This window comes from Poecilia reticulata, chromosome 17 (genome assembly GCF_904066995.2).
Source record: "Poecilia reticulata chromosome 17, P_reticulata-male-v2, whole genome shotgun sequence".
Taxonomy (NCBI): domain Eukaryota; kingdom Metazoa; phylum Chordata; class Actinopteri; order Cyprinodontiformes; family Poeciliidae; genus Poecilia; species Poecilia reticulata.
In genome coordinates this window covers 21,738,564-21,757,090 of record NC_088846.1, presented here as the reverse complement: position 1 = coordinate 21,757,090, position 18,527 = coordinate 21,738,564, and the positions used below count along the sequence as shown (strand labels likewise).

At 38.9% G+C, this 18,527-nt stretch overlaps 1 protein-coding gene and 1 long non-coding RNA gene across 3 annotated transcripts; one reads left to right on the top strand and one right to left on the bottom strand.

Annotated features, from left to right (window-relative positions):
• On the top strand, positions 1–15,181 carry ap1m1 (adaptor related protein complex 1 subunit mu 1). The gene is made up of 12 exons (XM_008434432.2): positions 1–214; positions 1,394–1,550; positions 1,684–1,751; positions 1,860–1,990; positions 4,318–4,465; positions 4,667–4,793; positions 5,149–5,291; positions 6,849–6,920; positions 7,200–7,358; positions 7,618–7,743; positions 13,941–14,016; positions 14,420–15,181. The coding sequence occupies exons 1-12, from the start codon at positions 173–175 to the stop codon at positions 14,440–14,442; spliced, it is 1,272 nt and encodes a 423-aa protein (XP_008432654.1). The 5' UTR covers positions 1–172; the 3' UTR covers positions 14,443–15,181.
• LOC103479778 (uncharacterized) lies at positions 6,810–7,711 on the bottom strand. 2 transcript variants are annotated; one of them, XR_535983.2, is made up of 3 exons: positions 7,608–7,711; positions 7,279–7,356; positions 6,810–6,992 (listed from the first exon to the last, which is right to left on the bottom strand). It is a non-coding gene; the product is annotated as an uncharacterized LOC103479778 (long non-coding RNA). The 2 variants fall into 2 exon arrangements; XR_535982.2 differs by having other exon boundaries at positions 7,584–7,669.
• Positions 15,182–18,527: the final 3,346 nt, after the last annotated feature.

Sequence of the window (18,527 nt, the reverse complement as noted above, 5' to 3'; positions counted from 1 at the left end):
GCTCGCAAGCTGTACTGCGGATGTCCAAAAAACGGGAAGGATCGTCTTCTTCTCAGTATTATGAATGAAAAGACAGATTTTTAAATGTTTTTATGTAAGCGAGTAATATCACGTGTCGATCAGTGAGGGTCATACAACGAGCTGAGCTGAGCTCGTGTAAAACAGGTTCAGGATGTCGGCCAGTGCGGTGTACGTGTTGGACTTAAAAGGGAAGGTAAGGTGTAGCCGAGCACTGTTGCTAAGCTAACTAGCCTAGCCAACATGCTACATTTTTCCGTTGACAGATTATAATGTGGCTCATACCAGAGAGGACAAATGTCAGTGTGTGCCTCTTTTGTTTTAGCCCCAGTTAAAAGGTCTACATTTCTAAATTATGATTATGAAGTAATTCGGTTAAGACGAAAAACAGTTTTAATTCTGTCTGACAATGAATCAGGTGACCAGCTGTTAGCCGCAGGGAGGATACGACACAGATGTTTCTTCTCTGTGTCCAGCGGTTCAGGTGAAGCTTTAGGGACTAATGACAAATACGTATACATAAATTTTTCCACATATGTTCGGCTTTTTTAAAAGTAATGTTGGATATCTAATATAGAGGGCACGTTTAGTACTGGCGAAACCTTTTGTTTTTTGCACAACAATGGCTAAAGGAAAACATAAAGTTTACTCTTGACACAAGAAGAATATTCTCCTTGAATAAAACATATTATGCATGAATATGCGTCGTAGGGTCAACATGTTGCTTTCATATTTTTTGAAAGAGGCTTCTGATTTAACCTGAAACTACCTCACTAACTTAATTGTGCAAAGATGGAAAAAATTGGGCCAATATTAATATTGCTGTTATGGGCGATATGTACAGATCTTATTTATGTCTGTATATCCTTACACTTTTAACACTATTAAAAAAAACAAAAAAAACAACAACCTCACAACTGATATTGTTTCTGTGCTTCAATTAAACACCCCACGATCCTGCACTGCATCACTATTTGTCACATGACCAACCTCCTCCTTTTTCTCTCATAAAGCACAAATGTCAACAGGATGACATTTGTGTTTTATGAAAACAAAAACCTTGATTCATCAGAGAAGCACCGGTCAATAAGCTGAGGTTTAAAATGTATCTGTTTTACCTTTGATTGAATCTGTTCAAACTCTGGCAGGTCAGACCTGGAAGAAAACTAGAAATTGGTATCGGCCAGGAAAAGCTTGATGATGCAGCTGTGTGTTGTGCAAAGACGGTTATAAGCCTCCTAGTTGTAGCAACAAAAGAGCAGACTAAGTACAGATGAAAATGTACAAAGCAGAGCTCAGTATGTAGATCATTTCATTCGATTCTCATCGGTGTGGTAGTCGTAGACTGAATCCTTCATCTGATTGTTTCTTTCAGGTCCTGGTGTGCCGTAATTACCGAGGAGATGTGGACATGTCTGAGATCGAGCACTTCATGACCCTCCTGATGGACAAGGAGGAGGAGGGGACGCTCTCTCCCATCCTGGCTCATGGAGGCGTCCGTTTCATGTGGATCAAACACAATAACCTTTACTGTATCCTAACTCTTTTTACTGTTCTGTTTGTGTTCAAACCTTTAGATTTAAATATTTGATTTTGCACAAGGACATTGTTGACACTGATTGTGTTTCATGGGTTTTATCGAGTCTTTAACTCGCTTGTCGTCAGTGGTTGCCACATCCAAGAAAAACGCCAGTGTGTCTCTGGTTTTCTCCTTCTTGTACAAAATTATCCAGGTATGAGAAAAGCTCTGCTGGGTTTGGTGTATAGCAGCATTTTCATACATATTTCAACATAAAGGTGAACGTTTTGCAGCGTTATAAGGCTACGTTTCTGTTTTTCAGGTGTTTTCAGAGTATTTTAAAGAGTTGGAGGAAGAGAGCATTAGAGATAACTTTGTCATCATATATGAGCTGATGGATGAGCTGATGGACTTTGGTTATCCCCAGACCACTGACAGCAAGATTCTGCAAGAGTAAGTTTTGATTTCTTTGATTCCTCCTAAAGCAGGTAACTAGTGATTCACCGATTAAAAGTAGAGCTAGTGAATTAGTCAGTATGCAGGTAAATCATTGCTCATAAAGATTTTTTTTGTCCTCGTTATCCGTCTTTACACATTTGCTAATACTGAGTCCAGGCCTGATGCTACATTTAAGTTAAATTCAGATTCAGCAGCATTCATCTTCTATGCACCACAAATCTGGAACAAACTTCTGGAAGATTGTAAAACAGCTGAAACACTGAGTTCCTTTAAATCTAGACTAAACACTCACCTGCTAAATGAAACGCTGGCCAACATTTTGATGTGTATTGATGGCACTCGGCAAAATATAATGTTTAAATTGTTAACTTTGTGTTTTATGACTGTGTATTTTGTGTTTTTATGTGTGTCTTCACACCCCAAAAATTTGCATGGTTGAATTTTGAAAAATAAAAAAATAAAAAAAATAAAATTTGAAAGTGAAACAAAAATGATCTGCACATCTTGATGGCTTCTAATGTTCTCTATGTGGCGGAGTTGCAGGAGCTTCATGATGCTCTGGGAAGGATTTTAATCTAATTAAACAATAGATTCAGGCTTCAGGTTGTATGGGAGTATCAAATTATGGCTGATTATGTGGCGATGTTGCAGCGGGGATCTCTTTTCACTGAGGGACTTCCTCTATGCAGTGATGACTGGGTCTTTCAACAGGACAGTGCTGCATTTCACAACGCTCATTTTGCAAAACGGAGGATTGCTGCAAAGTCGGCGACACCAAGCAGGCGCCTGTGTGTCGCTACATATTCATCCAGGAGGAGCGAGTGCTGCAAAGTCAGCAACTCGATACAATCCTCTTCAAACTTTGACTTGAAATATGTTTGATTTGATTTAATTGATTCTCATGTTTTGTTTTTGTGTTGAATAAATTAATTAAATTGAAGTTCTTCCAGGAGAACAATGTCCCTCTTCTCGACCGTTTTACATCTTCTAATCTAAATAGATTTGTAAAACTTTTTAGGCTTCTGAATAAGTTTCTGAAAATATATGTCCTTTATGATGCCATCTTCACAACAAAGTAAAAAGGTCTCAAAATCCTCCTGGAAACTCTTCCAGTCGCTTCGGCTATTCAGTTCAGAAGAGTCGTTTCAGTCCTGTGTTGTTTGTTTTACCTTTGTGTTTGAACAGCCGGAGTTTAAATGTTGTTTAAAATGAATTGCCTGCTGTGTTTGTTCTTTTCTCTTGCTTCTGTTTCTTAATTTTGCTTAACTCGCCACTTAATTACTTTCCAGCTGTGCAAAAGGTGGATGTCAACAAATTAAACAGCAAAAAATAATAGATATAAAACAGTTAAACAGCACGAGGAACTAATTAAATGGATTTTGGTTCATGATTGCTCAGAGTGTATTGCATAAAATCATTATGAACTTATAAAATGTTTCTTCTTTTGGGTGATTTTTTAATTATTATTTATGAGAAACAAATATTTCAATTTACGTAATATCTGAATGCATTTTATGCATTCCTTCTTTCATAAAAATGTTTAAAGCAAATTAAAAAAAAAAACAACCTAAAACCATGAAGAATGTGCAATCAATAAAACCTAAGATAATTAATGTTGTGTTTAAATAACTGAAACTAAAATAAACTAGAAATAAATTACTTTAAAATATAAATGTGTTATTAGTAATTCTTAATGCATCATTAACTTCAAGTTAAACTTCTTATATTCTTGTTTTGGACAATATTAAATATTAACACTTTTTACCAAACATAATTAAAATAATAGAGATGTCTTTAAAAAAAGGCTGGTTAAAATTTGATTAAATCTCTTTTTTGTGAATCAGTGCCACATATAACTCAAAATGTGTGTCTTTTAAATAGGTTAATCTGTTTGTACATATTCAGAAATTATATATTCTGCCTATAAATATGTGTTTTGTTTTTAAACAGTAAATGCAGATGAGTAAGCAGATCTGCGCAAATGTGCAGATTGGCCAGTAGATGTCACTAAAATCACACTAACTTTACCTCCTTTCTGTTTCCTGTAATCTTCCTTGCAAAGCAAAGTTTACTGTCTGCATCATGATGAGATGGCAAACTTTAGCCTAACAGGAATGAGAATGAAGCAAATATGTAGCAAACTAACTGGATTTCCCACCTCTGTTCAGGCTGAGTACAGTAATAAGTCACACAGTCAGTCTTTAATAGCCAGGGGAGTCTTTGTTCTCCTTTGACTGCTGGGAACATGGCAACACAGAAAGCTAATTTTCTTTTTCCAGGTTGTGTTGACATTGTTTGATTGTTTTTTTTTCACTTCTCAGATACATAACCCAAGAGGGACACAAACTAGACACCGGCGCACCGCGACCCCCAGCCACTGTTACTAACGCCGTCTCCTGGAGGTCAGAGGGCATCAAGTACAGGAAGAACGAAGTCTTCCTGGACGTCATTGAGTCAGTGAACCTCCTGGTAGGAACTCCTTGTTTTAAAGGCCAGAGTTGCTTAAGGAGCTTCAGTAACGCTGATTGTGTCTTTCCTCCTTGTGTGCGTCACAACACTGAATCTCAAGTTGGTCTTGTGTTTTTATGATCTAATGAAGTGAACAACACTTTCTATAATCATTTATTTTTCTTTCTGACTCATTGAAGTTTTAAATCTCCTTATTTTCAGGTTAGTGCCAATGGGAATGTTTTGCGCAGTGAGATTGTTGGTTCCATTAAGATGCGGGTTTTCCTGTCTGGGATGCCTGAGCTGCGGCTGGGTCTGAACGACAAGGTTCTGTTTGAAAACACCGGACGTAAGTTCTTCACTGCAGCATCTCAACATATTAAAATCTCATCAAAATGTACGTTTATTTCACTAATTCAGGTCTAAAAGGCACTGACTCATATGTTTTAATCGATTTATTTCTCTTCAACTTTGATGATGATTTACAGCTAAGGAAAAACAGATGTTCGGCTTCCATGCACGAGAAACAGAAATAAACGTTTTGGTTGCAACTTATCAAGATGCTTCCATACAAATGATACAAATCTGCTTTCAGTTAATCTCAGATAAGCATTTTTCTGGCTACTGTGACGTACCACAAAAGTTTCAAAGTACAGCTCAACGTAGACCTAATTGTTCTTGATAAATATTTTTTTTTTGTCCAGGAGGGAAGAGTAAATCAGTAGAGCTGGAGGACGTCAAGTTTCACCAGTGTGTCCGTCTTTCTCGCTTTGAGAATGACCGCACCATCTCCTTCATTCCTCCAGATGGAGAGTTTGAGCTCATGTCTTACCGCTTGAACACTCATGTAAGTAACGCCTCAAAAGGGTTTTTTTTTTGTAAACAAGAACGCATTATCTCCAGATTCTTCCAGATTTCATCTGCTTTCCACTGGTCTGATTATTTTTTAACACCGGACGTTTTGATTGCAGGACATTTAGATATTTTATTTCTGACTTTTTCATTACACATGTAAAAATCTATAATTTACTGGAGGTATAAATGTTTTCTAGAAGAGCATATGAAGGCATAATGCAGGAGGTTTTCCTTTGTTAGAAGTTTATTGTGTTGTGAATCTGTAGTGCAACTCCTCGGAAAAACAATCACTGCACAGGAAACTCAGAGATTTCTTGAATGTCGCAATTCAAGGGATTTCTCGGAAAAAGAGATGACAAAAGCAAATTAAAACTCAACCCTGCTTGTCCTTGAGTTTGATTGCATGTGATTCAGACTTTTATGATGGCAGAAAGTGCTTCTTAAATGTTAGCTACTTAACACCGTGTTCTCGTTCTGTTTTTCTCACGTTTGTTTGAATAATCTTCATTTCCCCGAATAGAAGCACCAGAGAGAATTAGAAACGTTTAATTACTGTTTGCAAATCATAAAACAATTAGTGGTTAATATTTAACTCAGGCAGTTGAAGCGATGATCCAGATGTTCTGCTTTAAGTCAATTTAGCAATACTTTTTTGCGTCAGATTGTATCTGTCGATTCTAAACCTCAGATATTGATGTTGGAAGCGAAAAAAGTGGATTGTTGCGTCGCTGATTGGGAAAAAGCTTTAAGACAACTGAGGCTACTTGTAATATCCCAATGTTATGGGTTTCTAGCTGTAATATTTGGTTGAAAAATTTCAAATTTACCCTATGTTGAAATAAACTTTTTGATGACACTTTCATTTTCTAAAACTTAGGGATGTCAAACTCATCTTCATCTTGGCCTATCTCCAAAATCTGAATGTTCTTAAAGGGCCGGTTGTGCTAGAATGTATAGATAAAACCCATTAATTTGTTAAAATGTCAGTAAATAGTTGCTTCAGCATTCAATAAGCGTTTCTTAAAATTAAATAATATTAAACATCTTTTCACATTTTTCTTTTGCAATAAAAAAAAACAGATTTTGTGGTACTAATTTAGAAATATTTGTAAGAAATGTTTCTGATATTTGCACTAATGTATGATGTTGTTGTATCAAACACGGGTTATAGCTTGATATCAATTAATGTTGAGGCAGCTGTCACTTAAACCCAATGTTTTTGGCCCTTTTTGAGAGCAATTTGCTGTAAAATTCAGAAAAAAATGTGGGAAACTGTTGATTTTGTGATAATTTTGCAGGTTTGTGGAAAACTGGAGGGATTTATTGATGTAATTTGAAGTCCAGAGGGCCACATAAAAAGCAACTTGAGTTTGACACACGTGCTGTAACAGTTAATCTCCGACTATTTTCTTGTGTAATTCTCGGTGTAGTAAAGGGAAACATCCACTAGATGGCGACCGGGACTCGCTATTTAAACTATCAAGCCCTTGAGAGAAGCTCTGAAACCATCTGTGTGTAAATATTTAATCCTGATTACATGGTCTGGCAGGTGAAGCCCCTGATCTGGATCGAGTCTGTCATCGAGAAGCACTCTCACAGCCGGATCGAGTACATGATAAAGGTAGGATGCTTTCTCAGCACATGGATTAACTGCTGTCATCCGCACCGCTGCTGCACCCTGGTCTCATGGTTCCTGTAAAAACACAAACAATAACAAGAAAAGGTTCGGTTGTAAAGGCCGGTCTAAAGTGCCTTCACGTGCATTGCGAGCTATACTGACTCATGGATCTTGTAAAGAACGAAACTCCTGACTGTATAATTCTTATGTCAAGCTACATTTAAGTCCCAGCTCAGGCAGCGCGTTGTTTTAAACTCGCCCTGCCTGTTCTTCCTCTCTCAGGCGAAGAGCCAGTTCAAGAGGCGCTCCACCGCCAACAACGTGGAGATTCACATTCCTGTGCCAACGGACGCTGACTCACCCAAGTTCAAGACCACAGTGGGCAGCGTGAAGTGGGTGCCCGAGAACAGCGAGATCGTCTGGTCAATCAAGTCTTTCCCTGTGAGCACAAAACGTGACTTAGTAGTTTCACAGTGACGGTTTACAAACAACTGAAGGCTGTTTCTTGTTAAATTCGGCTCCTAATCCAGCTTTTGTTATGTAATATCCTTGTTATTTTTCATGCGTTTATTTGTAGCTCTGCTGTTATTGACGACAAATATGTGTTAGTATTATTCAGTGGAAAGTAACATTAAAAATAATCCAGTTTTAATCGCGCATCATTACATTGTGCTAAAAAGCTTGTCGCACCCTGTGGCAGGGAGGAAAGGAGTACTTGATGCGGGCGCACTTCGGGTTGCCGAGCGTTGAGGCTGAGGACAAAGAGGGGAAACCACCAATCAGTGTCAAGTTTGAAATCCCGTACTTCACCACCTCAGGGATCCAGGTAGGCTTGGCACACATCTGACCCCTGTCGAGCAGTAATCCCACAAACATTTCTCTTAAACCTGAGCAGAAAAGTTCAAAACATTCTCTAAACCTGCTCAGTCAACCGTACAGAGTTTATTGTTCATGTTGTTGCTGATTCAAACATAATGCATGTTCTGATCCAGCAGCGTCATTCTAGTTTTAGGCCAGAGGGGGCAGCGCAGGAGCACTTTTAAACCGTCTCTGTACTAAAGTAAACTTGTAGAGAAGTCAAGTGCTCATCAACCTGAACTTGGCCCTCTGGTTTGATCATAATGACAGCACGATAAACCGTCATTTCTAGAACCAGGCTGTAGATTAATAGGATTTTGATTGTAATTTCCATGCAACAGCGAGACGTTAATGTTTATATTTCAGGTTTCCCCTCATGCTGACCACAGGCTGACACATGTGTTGCATTTACTGTATGATTACAGTTGTCCTGTGATTATACGTGTGGCACCACAACACCAAATTACGCTTTCCCATGTCCTGGTCAGGGGAGGAAACGATACTTGGCCTCATTTGAGAATATTATATCATATGTGAACCTCTGGATAATTACATTCCCAGTTTTATGTTTGTCGGATGCAATTCTTTTAGTCTGGAATGCTTCATGCCTTATCACAGGCTTTAAAACTTTTCATTATTGTTGTTTTAAAACGGTTCTCCCAGTCCCAGAACAAAATAAAAAGCTTAAAGATCCTAATTTATAAATTGGAACAATCTGACAATACAACAAACACAAATCACATTATTGAGATATTGTATAACGTTATTATCCCCCATGGAGATAATTATAGTTGACATAACAGCCTAAGAAATAACAAAATAAATAAATTGTTAATTTTTTTACTAGCTCCACACCTGTTTTTGCCTCTTACAACTTATTTTCTTCATGTTGATCAGCTTAACAGGAAACTTTTACTTAATAATGTTTGACTTCCTGCTTCCCTGATGTTTTAGCATGAGATGGCCGCTCTTCCAAATAGGAATGACAACAGGAGATACCATTAGCCTGAAGAAAATTTCAGTTAAAACTTATCTAAACTTACCCACATCTACAGTTAGAGCAGCAACTAATTTAAAATAAACTCTGTAACTGTGACAAGCAAGGTTAGACATAGACCTGAGTTTATCTCGCCAACTCATACAGCATAGAGAATCTGTACAGTTAGTAATATTAAAAAAATGCACTTTGTCTGCTGGTAAATGTTTAATCCTGTTTGTTAAAAGCAGATATGAATGAGCTGAAAGCACTCTGACTCCAGATCAGCTGCTTGTATTTCAGTAACCAACCAACTCTGGTTATTTTGGTTTGAGGGCTGAGTGCTCCAGTAACAAAGCAAGCATTCACATTATATGTAAACATTCAGTTTCTAAACTTGCCTCAATAACAAGCTGCATATTTTGGGCAATGAGTTCTAGAATAAACCTGCAGTTAATACCTCCAGGCTGATGTTGGACCTTCATCATGCTCACAGAGTCGCGTTTATGCCCCAACTTTAAGTGCTGTTTTCTGTATGAATCATTAAACGAGCCAAAAGGTCACATTTTCCAGCTTCCCCACATTTCCCATCTTCCTCAGTAAAATGTTATTAAGTTGCTCGGTTATTATGCAGCCCACTCGGAAACAAGACGCTCAGTCCAAAGATAATTGATATGCATGATAAGTTGTAATGTGAGTTGTTGTGATTTTTCATAGTTAGCCGAATGAGCTGCAATGATTTACCGATAATTCTCTATTCGTCTTGTAAATGCTTGCATGAACAGAGCGACCATAAAGGCGGGTTTTCACTTGTTTCGCCTTAATTCTGCAGTAAATGAACTAAATCCCTTCAAGTCTTTATTAAATTAAAAATAATGCAGAAGACAATAAGATGCTTACGTTGTGAAAGCAAATCGTTTTTCTCAATTTGATCCAAAAAGCCTAAGAGTGCAAAGTCATACATTGCCAATGGCCAGTGCGATCTCTGCTCTGATGAACTTCTGACTTGCTCATCTGCGCTGTTGTGGTAGATCCTCTTTTGTGGTTTTCTACAAACCTTGATGACTTGTATTCAAACACATGAGGGTTTCCTGTTCGCTTCAATCTGGACACACCCTACAAGTGTTATTGCCGCAGCTTTGAGAACAAGGCAACCTTTAACTGTAAGTTGGTTTGAATTTTCTCAGATCAACAGTTTTTTTTTTTTTCCAGTGTTTACTACACGAGCATCTTCCTGACCTTAAAGTTACCTGAAGAAACAAACAAATACAGAGTGGAAAAAGTCATACATTTTCCGTTCTCATGTAGAGGTAGAAAATTGATTTGGCTGTGAAATTTTTTTTTTAACAGCTGGAAAATAAAAAGACCATCTTGCTTCTGCAAACTATCGAACTTCCTGAAAGGAAGCCACCTGTAAAGGTCGGTTTGTGTATGCCACACAACACCCAAACGATTTTTTCTAACGTGTTTCAACCACTAACTCCCCCTCTTTTTTTTTTTTTAAATACCCCTTGAACTTTTTAACATTTTGTCACATTACAACCACAAACTTCAGTGCATTTTAATGCAGTTTAATCTGATAAACACAAATTCCAGAATAATGCATCTTTTGTGGCAGCAGCATTTGAAGTAGTGAGGCTATACTAGTTATTTTTGATGCGTGCATTCTATATTAGTTCTATTCATTTTGCTGATTAGCATCTCAAATGCTCAAAACAAGCTTTCCCCCAGAAAACTTGCTACGCCCGGTGGTTGGAGCTCTCGGTCCGTCATATTTTGAGTTAAAAAAATGTTTAAAGTTGACAGGAAATTTGAAAATATCATTTGACAATTATGTGTTATTGAAAGATTGGAAGATTAATATCTAAACACCAACTATAGAGTCTTAAAAAATGCAAATTTTTTTATTTTATTTAGTAAATAAGCAACGCTTAGCCTGGTGGGGGCACAAGTAAAGTCTGGTGGCCCGCCACTGAGGGAAACCCTGCTCAAATAATACCTGAACTATGACCCCAAATCCCAGGAGTTGAAAAAGAGGCTACGTGAATGAAGAGCAAGTCCAAAATAGTCTCCTCAGATCGCCGACTAAAAAAATCTTTCTAACTACACGGCCAGACAGAGACTTAAAGGGGAGCGGCAAAAGCAAATGAGGTGGATTAGCACAGCTTGTCAACAACTGATGATGTCATCCAGGACATGTTAGTGTAGAATATTGTCTCTGCTGCCTGCATATTTAACTGTTAGCATGTCATAGCAGTCAGACTGTCATACAGACAGTCTTTAGTCAGAGGCCTCTGTAGATTCACTGCAAGACAACGACTTTTTGAAGATGTTTTAATGATAGGAGTTGCGAAAGTTTTGCTTTTTTATTACTAAATTGAATTGAAATTGTGGGTTAATTAAGAAGCTAAATAAAAAATAATAAATGTTTTTCAAAAACACGACCAAACATTTTTTCTAAATAGGAGCTCTATTCTTTTCACACCCAGAGACTGAAATTTTTGCACATTCTCTGCAGCACAGCTCAAGCTGAATCTGATTTGATAAAGAATTTTAAGATCTGAACTTTGACTGGGCCATTTTAACACAAACATGCATGGATGCAAACTGCTTAGCTACACGTTTGCGTGATGTGTCCTGTTTAAGAAAAGAATCAATTAAAATCAGATTTGGTGTGGAAAAATAAGAGATTTTATTTTGAAACCATATCGTCCAACTCCTAAAAGAGCTATATCCTTTTCCTTCCACTTCACAGTTGTCACATAAACTAATAAAACGCATCAAAGGTTGTGATTGAATCATAATATGTGAAAAATGTCAAGAAGTATCATTTCCTAAATGATCTGAGAGTTTTTCCTGTTGAATTTGTCAGTTGAGATAAGAGTCGTAAAGAAGCAGCTTTATCCTTCACAGTCCCTCTGCGGCTCTGCTTTTTGCAACCAAAATCAATTTTTTTTTCCCATGCCAGAACTGATGGCTCATCATCCATTTTCAAAAACAACCTACCAAGATCCCAGTTCCCATCAGACTCCTGTGTGAAGCGTGCAACCTTCCCCTTATTACAGGGCGACTGCAGACTGGGTCGCAGGCTCTAATGCAGCCAAGTGACACCACTCTCTACGTGTGAGAAGAGGCCGTGAAGTTTAATTAGACGCATGTAAATATCAAAGCATGAGAAAGTTTCTCTTAACTCCACCACTAAGTGTAGGGGAGCGCACATGTGAAGCATGTATGATGCAAGCAGCTCCACCTTATACATTTAACTGGAAAACCATGTAACCCCACACGTTGGTCTGGTGGAAATAAGAGCGTGTTTTTGAATGTAGGTGAGAGAACTCAAACAAGTTTGCAGATGTGAATTTTTTTTTCCTTCTCTCTTTCCTTTCTGGCCATGCCATCTACAAGCAGCCTGATAAATTCAGACCACACATGCAGTCTGTACTTACCAAACGGTATACTACAAACATCCTCCTGTTCCCTTCTCATCTTACGAAGCCATAATGATATTTTACGGAGGTTTTGCTGACTGCGAGCCCACGGCCAGGCCGGGACGAGCGTTTGGCTGCGGCATGTGAGGAAGAACTGCTGCGCCGGCAGACTCGGCGATCCCGCGTCTGCGTGTTTTGTCGTCATGTCTTCGGTGACCACGGCGCTCGCTCTGACCTCACAGAGAGCAGAGGAAGGTAATAACAAGGCGGCCGGTGCCGTGGCCTTCCTTCCCAGGGCTCTGATTCACAAATTCCTGCGCTGTCTGTCCTAGTTTCAGCTGGGAACAGCCAAGACGACGGGGAGGTTATCACATCAGATTGCAACTTTCTGCTTTCTTTTATTTTTTTTTCTCCTGCTGAATGTTAAGTGTGAGAATGTTTTGACAGCAGGAGCTCATTGAAGCATGAAAGATGTCCTGGGTATGGGCGTTGTAGGCCTTCTTTGCATAAACGCACACAAAAATCATTAAAGCGTTTCATTGAGTCAACTAAAGCAATACTTCAGTAAAACTACAGAATCTTTAAGTTTCCTTCACGGTTTTATTTCCCCATCTGATGGGGAAAAACGTTCTGCAATCCAATTCAATAGCGCTAAGACTGGACGAGTATTTTTAGCATTTATTCTCGACATTCGGCTCTGTGGTAACACCAGGCAGCTGAAATATCGGTTATCTTGTGAAAGTTGTAGCTTATTTGTGCTGATGTGCACTTTTCTTCCTCACAGGCATCACACAAAAAACTACAGTTATGTAAATTAACATAGTGTGTCCCTTGAAAGCTGCTTCCTTCTTTTCGTGTGACTCACACTACTTCTTCCTCATCAACGACACGACTCCTACTACAGCCTGCAGCTCGGCACAAGCTTACAGGTGCAGACAGCGTTTGATGTGAGACGCTTACAGCTTCAGGCGGAGTAATCTCAGATCAGCATCGGTTTGACCTCACCAATGGGAATTTAACAAATGTTTTGAAAAAGTACCCTTGAGCTTTCATCGTGTCATTTTATACCGCAATATTCAACGTGTTTCATTGGGATTTTACATGCAACGTTGTGCATGATTACAAATTGAAAAGAAAATTAAATGTGAATTTCTCAAATTCTGAAAAGTGTGGTATGTTATTTGTTCACCTCTCTTTTCTGTAATCCTCCTAAATAAGATCCAGTAATCAAATTATGGTTCATTTCTGCTGCGGACCACAAAAATGGAACTCTGGTTCATCTAAAAACTCCAATGAAATCTGGTGCGGTTTGAATTCAGATGTGAACGCTAAGCGGACCAGAGACCGCTCCAAAAGCAGAAAGCGGACTACAGCGGAGGGCATTCTGGGTAAATGCAGCCAAAACAAATGAGACAGTCTACTGCTAGCAGGTGAACAGACTGCTAGTGGTTGCTGGTGTAGCGCCACCACAGGCAAGGAGAGGAACAGGTTTTTCAAAGGATTTGGTTCGTTTCACGCAGTGAAGTGGGAAAGCAAACCGCACCAGCTGAGGACAGACATTAATGTTGATGTCAAATCTAACAGGTGTTGTCTAAAAAATGTAGATATAGTTTAGTTTGGTTGATCAGTAACCAAACCAGGAGATCAGCAGCTCTGACTCCATCAAAATAAAAAGTTCTAAATGTGTCTGAAATGTTGCTTTCAGCTGCTCAGATTGACTTTTTCTTCAGATATACATATTTTTTCTCTCTGGTCCTGCAGGTGCGTTACCTGAAGATCATAGAGAAGAGCGGCTACCAGGCGCTACCATGGGTGCGCTACATCACCCAGAACGGAGGTAGGTCACGGGTTCATCTGCAACTGTGCAAAGTGCCCATATGTGCAGGTATTAGGCAACTGTTGCCCAATGCTGTGCAATGTGGTGGGAACTAACCTTGCAGAGAAGCAGTTCTATGAAAAGGGGATACAGAGCAGAACATGAGGCAATGTGGCAACGCCCTGCCAAATGTGAGAAAGTGAGCTTTATTTTCTCGAGCTTCCCCCTGCTCATCATCGTGAGATTACCAGAGTTGCACATGTTGGGCTTGTGGCTAATATCGCCACTAATTACCAAACATCCTCCTCTCATTTCCTTCGTATTTCATCCAATCCGGGGTGGAAAGCATCAGCTGCTGATTTTCTCTCGGATTCCCTACTTTTCATTTGCACATTTGATTAAGTCTCGTCAATTTCCTCCACAGATTACCAGCTCCGGACCCAGTAGGTACGTGGGCAGGTGGAAGTCAAGACGGGGTGGAGTCGAGGCTCTAATGCGCCGAGGAAGGCAGGTGGCAGTCAGGAGATAAGAGGACTGTCAGTATTTACTTTAGTTGTATAGCTCTCAATTCGTTAAACCTCTATCCATTCACGATCAATGCAATTATTAGAAGGAGGCTTGGGTTAGGCGAGCTTCAGAAACGTGATTATGTTACGGTTGATTGGATCTGGAAATGATGGAGATCGAGGAAAGCAGGAAGAATGTTTACATCCACTTAAACGCCGCAGAGCTACAATCTGTCGCAGTGGGTCAGACAGTTTAAAATGTTACAATTCCCATGTAAAGTTACTGTAATCACCTGCACAACGGCCACTCAGTTACAGTACGTGTTCTTTGTATGAAGCTGCTTTGTTTTGCCACAATTCCTTGTCATTTTGTTCATTATTTGTATATATGTGTTACATGTTAATGAACTCAGTGTTATTAGTTACAGAACTGTAAATTTAAAGCAAAACATTTTGTATTATGAGCTGCATGGGATGCCGTAGATACATGCCAAAACATCGCCTTCACGTGTTTTATTTTTGTTTGTCCGCTTTGACTCCACAAATTTATTTCAGCTTTGCAAAAGATGCTAAAAACTTTGAGTATAGGCTGCACAGGAAGCACCCTGACACCTGCTTTCCTTTTCTCTGTCTGTAACCACGCTGTTTTCGGTCATTAAATGTATATTTAGAGAAAACTGTTCCATCATCTGCTCGCGTCATTTCTTGCGTGACATCACTGCAGTGGATGGTTTAATGGAGGGAAAAACTCTGTTTAGAAAAACAGAGAAGTGGGGGCACCATGGATGGTTTCTTTCCATCTCATCCAAGTGGAAAAAAACCGCCCAACAGTGCAACTTTTAATACTCAGAGCCGCGTAATATTGTTAGCAGGTAAGTGTTATTCCTCCGTAAACACACAGGAAAACTGGAAAGGATGTGAGTCAAGCTGCGGGCAACGGTCGAAGACGTGTTGGAGTGAGAAACGCAGGACGGATGAGCACAGACTAGTTATTGTTTGCACTGGGAGAGCGTGAGGTCATTGCTTTAAGTTTGTCCTGCATGAGGATGCAGACATTCTTTAATAAATATGAGTCAGAATGAGCTGGTGCTGAAGATTGTGTGTCTGTCACAGAGACTCAATAATTACATTAATCTTCATAAATGAGTACTATGATCTAAAAATGTATCATTTTTTAAAATGCCTTAGTGATATTTACCACATAAATGTAGATTATAGCATATCAATCAGGATTACTCTTCAGTAAATTAACACTGAATATTAGAAAAATCAGTATTACATTTACTTTTAATCTGATATCCATTTTTTAACTATTAAAAACTAAAGATATTAGGCAAACTAAGTTTTAGAAGAATTCATGTTTAAATTGTCATCTAAGCCTGGGTTGTTTTAATATTTTTATATATGAAACTATAGAAATGGTTTCAGATTACATGGGGAAAATGTACTTTTGGAAACAAACTGGAATTTTGAGTGACATTCAGCACCAGGAAAATCAAACGATTGTTCTCAAGACTCCTCAGTGGGTAACAAGGGGTGTTGACTTAAAAATAAAAGCACATATTCAAATTTGTGGAAGGAAGTAACACACGTGTTACATTTTAGAGCGCATCTCTAAAATGCGTTCATACCTGATAGTCCGGTGGACTCGGTCCATCTGGGGACAAAAAGTTGCAACATTTGTTACATTTTCAGCTGGTGTGATTCACTTTCACACTGCACTGTGTGAAAAACCTGTTCCCCTCCTCGCCTGTGGTGGCGCTACACCAAGAGCCACTGAAGCAAGCGACACAAAAAGCTCTGAAGAAAACTCGAGCGCAACTTTGTCCTTCATAAAATGTAAACAAAAATAGAGATTTTAGCGGTTGTAGGATTTTCTCTTTTGTCTTTGGCAAAACACCATGATGCATTTCTGCTAGCGCTAGACACTCTCATTTGTTTTGGTTGTATTTACCCAGAATGCCTTGCGTTATTGTTAACTTGCTGCTTTCGCGGCGTGCACACCTGCATTCAAACCAAACCAGTTCATTTCTGAGACTAGATTTGAAGACAGGATCGTCTTCAAATTTACAGTGGGTAGATTCACGTGTTGCTCTGCCATCCTCAGTTTTTCTTGTCAAAAAAACTCTTTTATTCTCATGCAACCATAGCAGAAGTGAAAGATATGATCTTGGTACATTGGGAACATGACTCTATCAAATCAGAATGTTTTATTTATCTTTCAGGGTTGTTGTTTTTTAACTCTCACGTAGCTGGTTTGCCAAGTCTGGAAGCAAACTTTTTAAAGCAATAACTTTCATTGTTCTAGAAATCAAGATAAAGATCAACTTGAAAACATCACAAATATGTATAGTGCGTAGGATGTCTTATCTAAAACTATAATTATTGGTTCCTGTTGGAAGTCACAAGAGTCTAGCGTAACATTGTAGACATGGTTCAGTGTGGAAAGACAAATTTCTTCCTATAAGGGAACAGTAGAAACTCGCTTTCAGCCAGCTGATTGACAGTGCACAGCAACTGGTGTTGCCTTTTACAGAAAACTTTGGCAAACAATTCATTACGTTGGAACATGTTTGTGGCTTTTATGAGGACATAACATGAAATACTGCATATCTGAAGCAGGACGTTAGTCATATTTTGGCAAACAGTCGATTAAACATCCAATATGAAAGACGTTTTCTTCAATTTGAGGTTTTGTTTGTGTTTACGTCTGGTTCACAGCCTTAATCTTCACATCTGACCCTGTGTGGGTGTCATGTTTTGTTTTTTTTCTCCTGCCTGGGAGCGCTGATCTGAATGACAGGTATGAGGCTGGTGAACAACTCCTACTCAGACTAGATTAGGTTTATCTCGTCTGAATCAGGTTTTCAAACGGTCTCTGGAAAAGACAACTTGAGAAAACCTCGTAGAAAATACTTACCTGGTACAACTTACTATGCTTAATCATTTAAGCATCTCCAACCGCTGGTCAATGTGTGCTCCCTCCCACTAACTGAGGAACGCTTCTGTGAAACTTGGCAGAGGATGTGACTACATACTATTTGGCACATGATGAGAAGGACACATTCACAGAGAAAATTCAACCTGCGGAAACCTGACATACCTCATGATTGAGGATTCCTAACAGGCACGTTGGCCGCAGGTAAACACAAAAGTATGCTTAAATATTAAAGAAAAACATGTGCCTTCTTTGAGGTAAGCCATAGCTTTATTACAATGTTGCTTGTATAATGCAAAATTCTTATTTTGCATGTTTTTGTACCTCTATTTGTGTCTCTCCTGCTTCTACAAACAGTCCAACACCTGGCCATTTTTTAAAGCGTTGTGCTGTTAATGCTTAAAATCCACATTAACTTAACAGCAAGTTAATGTTTTTTTAGTGTATGGAAAATGAGCCACTTCAAAAACATCACGATTGTCACTCTGAGTCAAATGGGCACTGTTACATTATCTAGCAACACCAGCTGAGCGCAGCTGTCACCTCGCAACTCAAGCGACTTTCCAGCACATTTGTTCCAATGGTACAATGGCTGCTGGAAAAGATGAGTGTTTTGTTGTCGACTTACCGTATAGAAACCACATGCAGCATTTGTGCTGGTTGTGCAGGAGGCTCCACTTCTGCTTATCAAAGATGTATGGTTGTATAATTGCGCTTCTGTTTCCAGTTATCTCAATGTTTACGCTCATCATGTGAATGTTAACCTTATGTGGGGATGTACGAGGGGCAAATTTGTATCATTCTTGAATTGACTTCCTGGTTCAGTGACTACTTTAGAATTTACTTAAAATATTGCATGTTTAATTTATTGTAAATAGATAAATTAATTGTGGATACTTATTTTGATTGGTACAATTACTTTTGATACTTACTTTTGATTTGACGATTTTGGCCCAAGTAGCAAAAACTTTGGGCACCCAGATCAATAACCGGGCCGCCAATAATTGTCACAATTGTTATTTATTAACATGGAGCTCTTTCCTAATTAAATAAATGGTATGTAGAATTTACATTAATGCTTTTCATGC

What these genes read in the sequence shown, in the direction of transcription:
- ap1m1 (XM_008434432.2), top strand. Translation starts at nt 173, where the DNA reads ATGTCGGCCAGTGCGGTGTACGTGTTGGACTTAAAAGGGAAG. An exon ending in TGTTGGACTTAAAAGGGAAG is followed by an intron (nt 215 to 1,393) that starts GTAAGGTGTAGC and finishes TGTTTCTTTCAG; the next exon opens with GTCCTGGTGTGCCGTAATTA. An exon ending in CAAACACAATAACCTTTACT is followed by an intron (nt 1,551 to 1,683) that starts GTATCCTAACTC and finishes GCTTGTCGTCAG; the next exon opens with TGGTTGCCACATCCAAGAAA.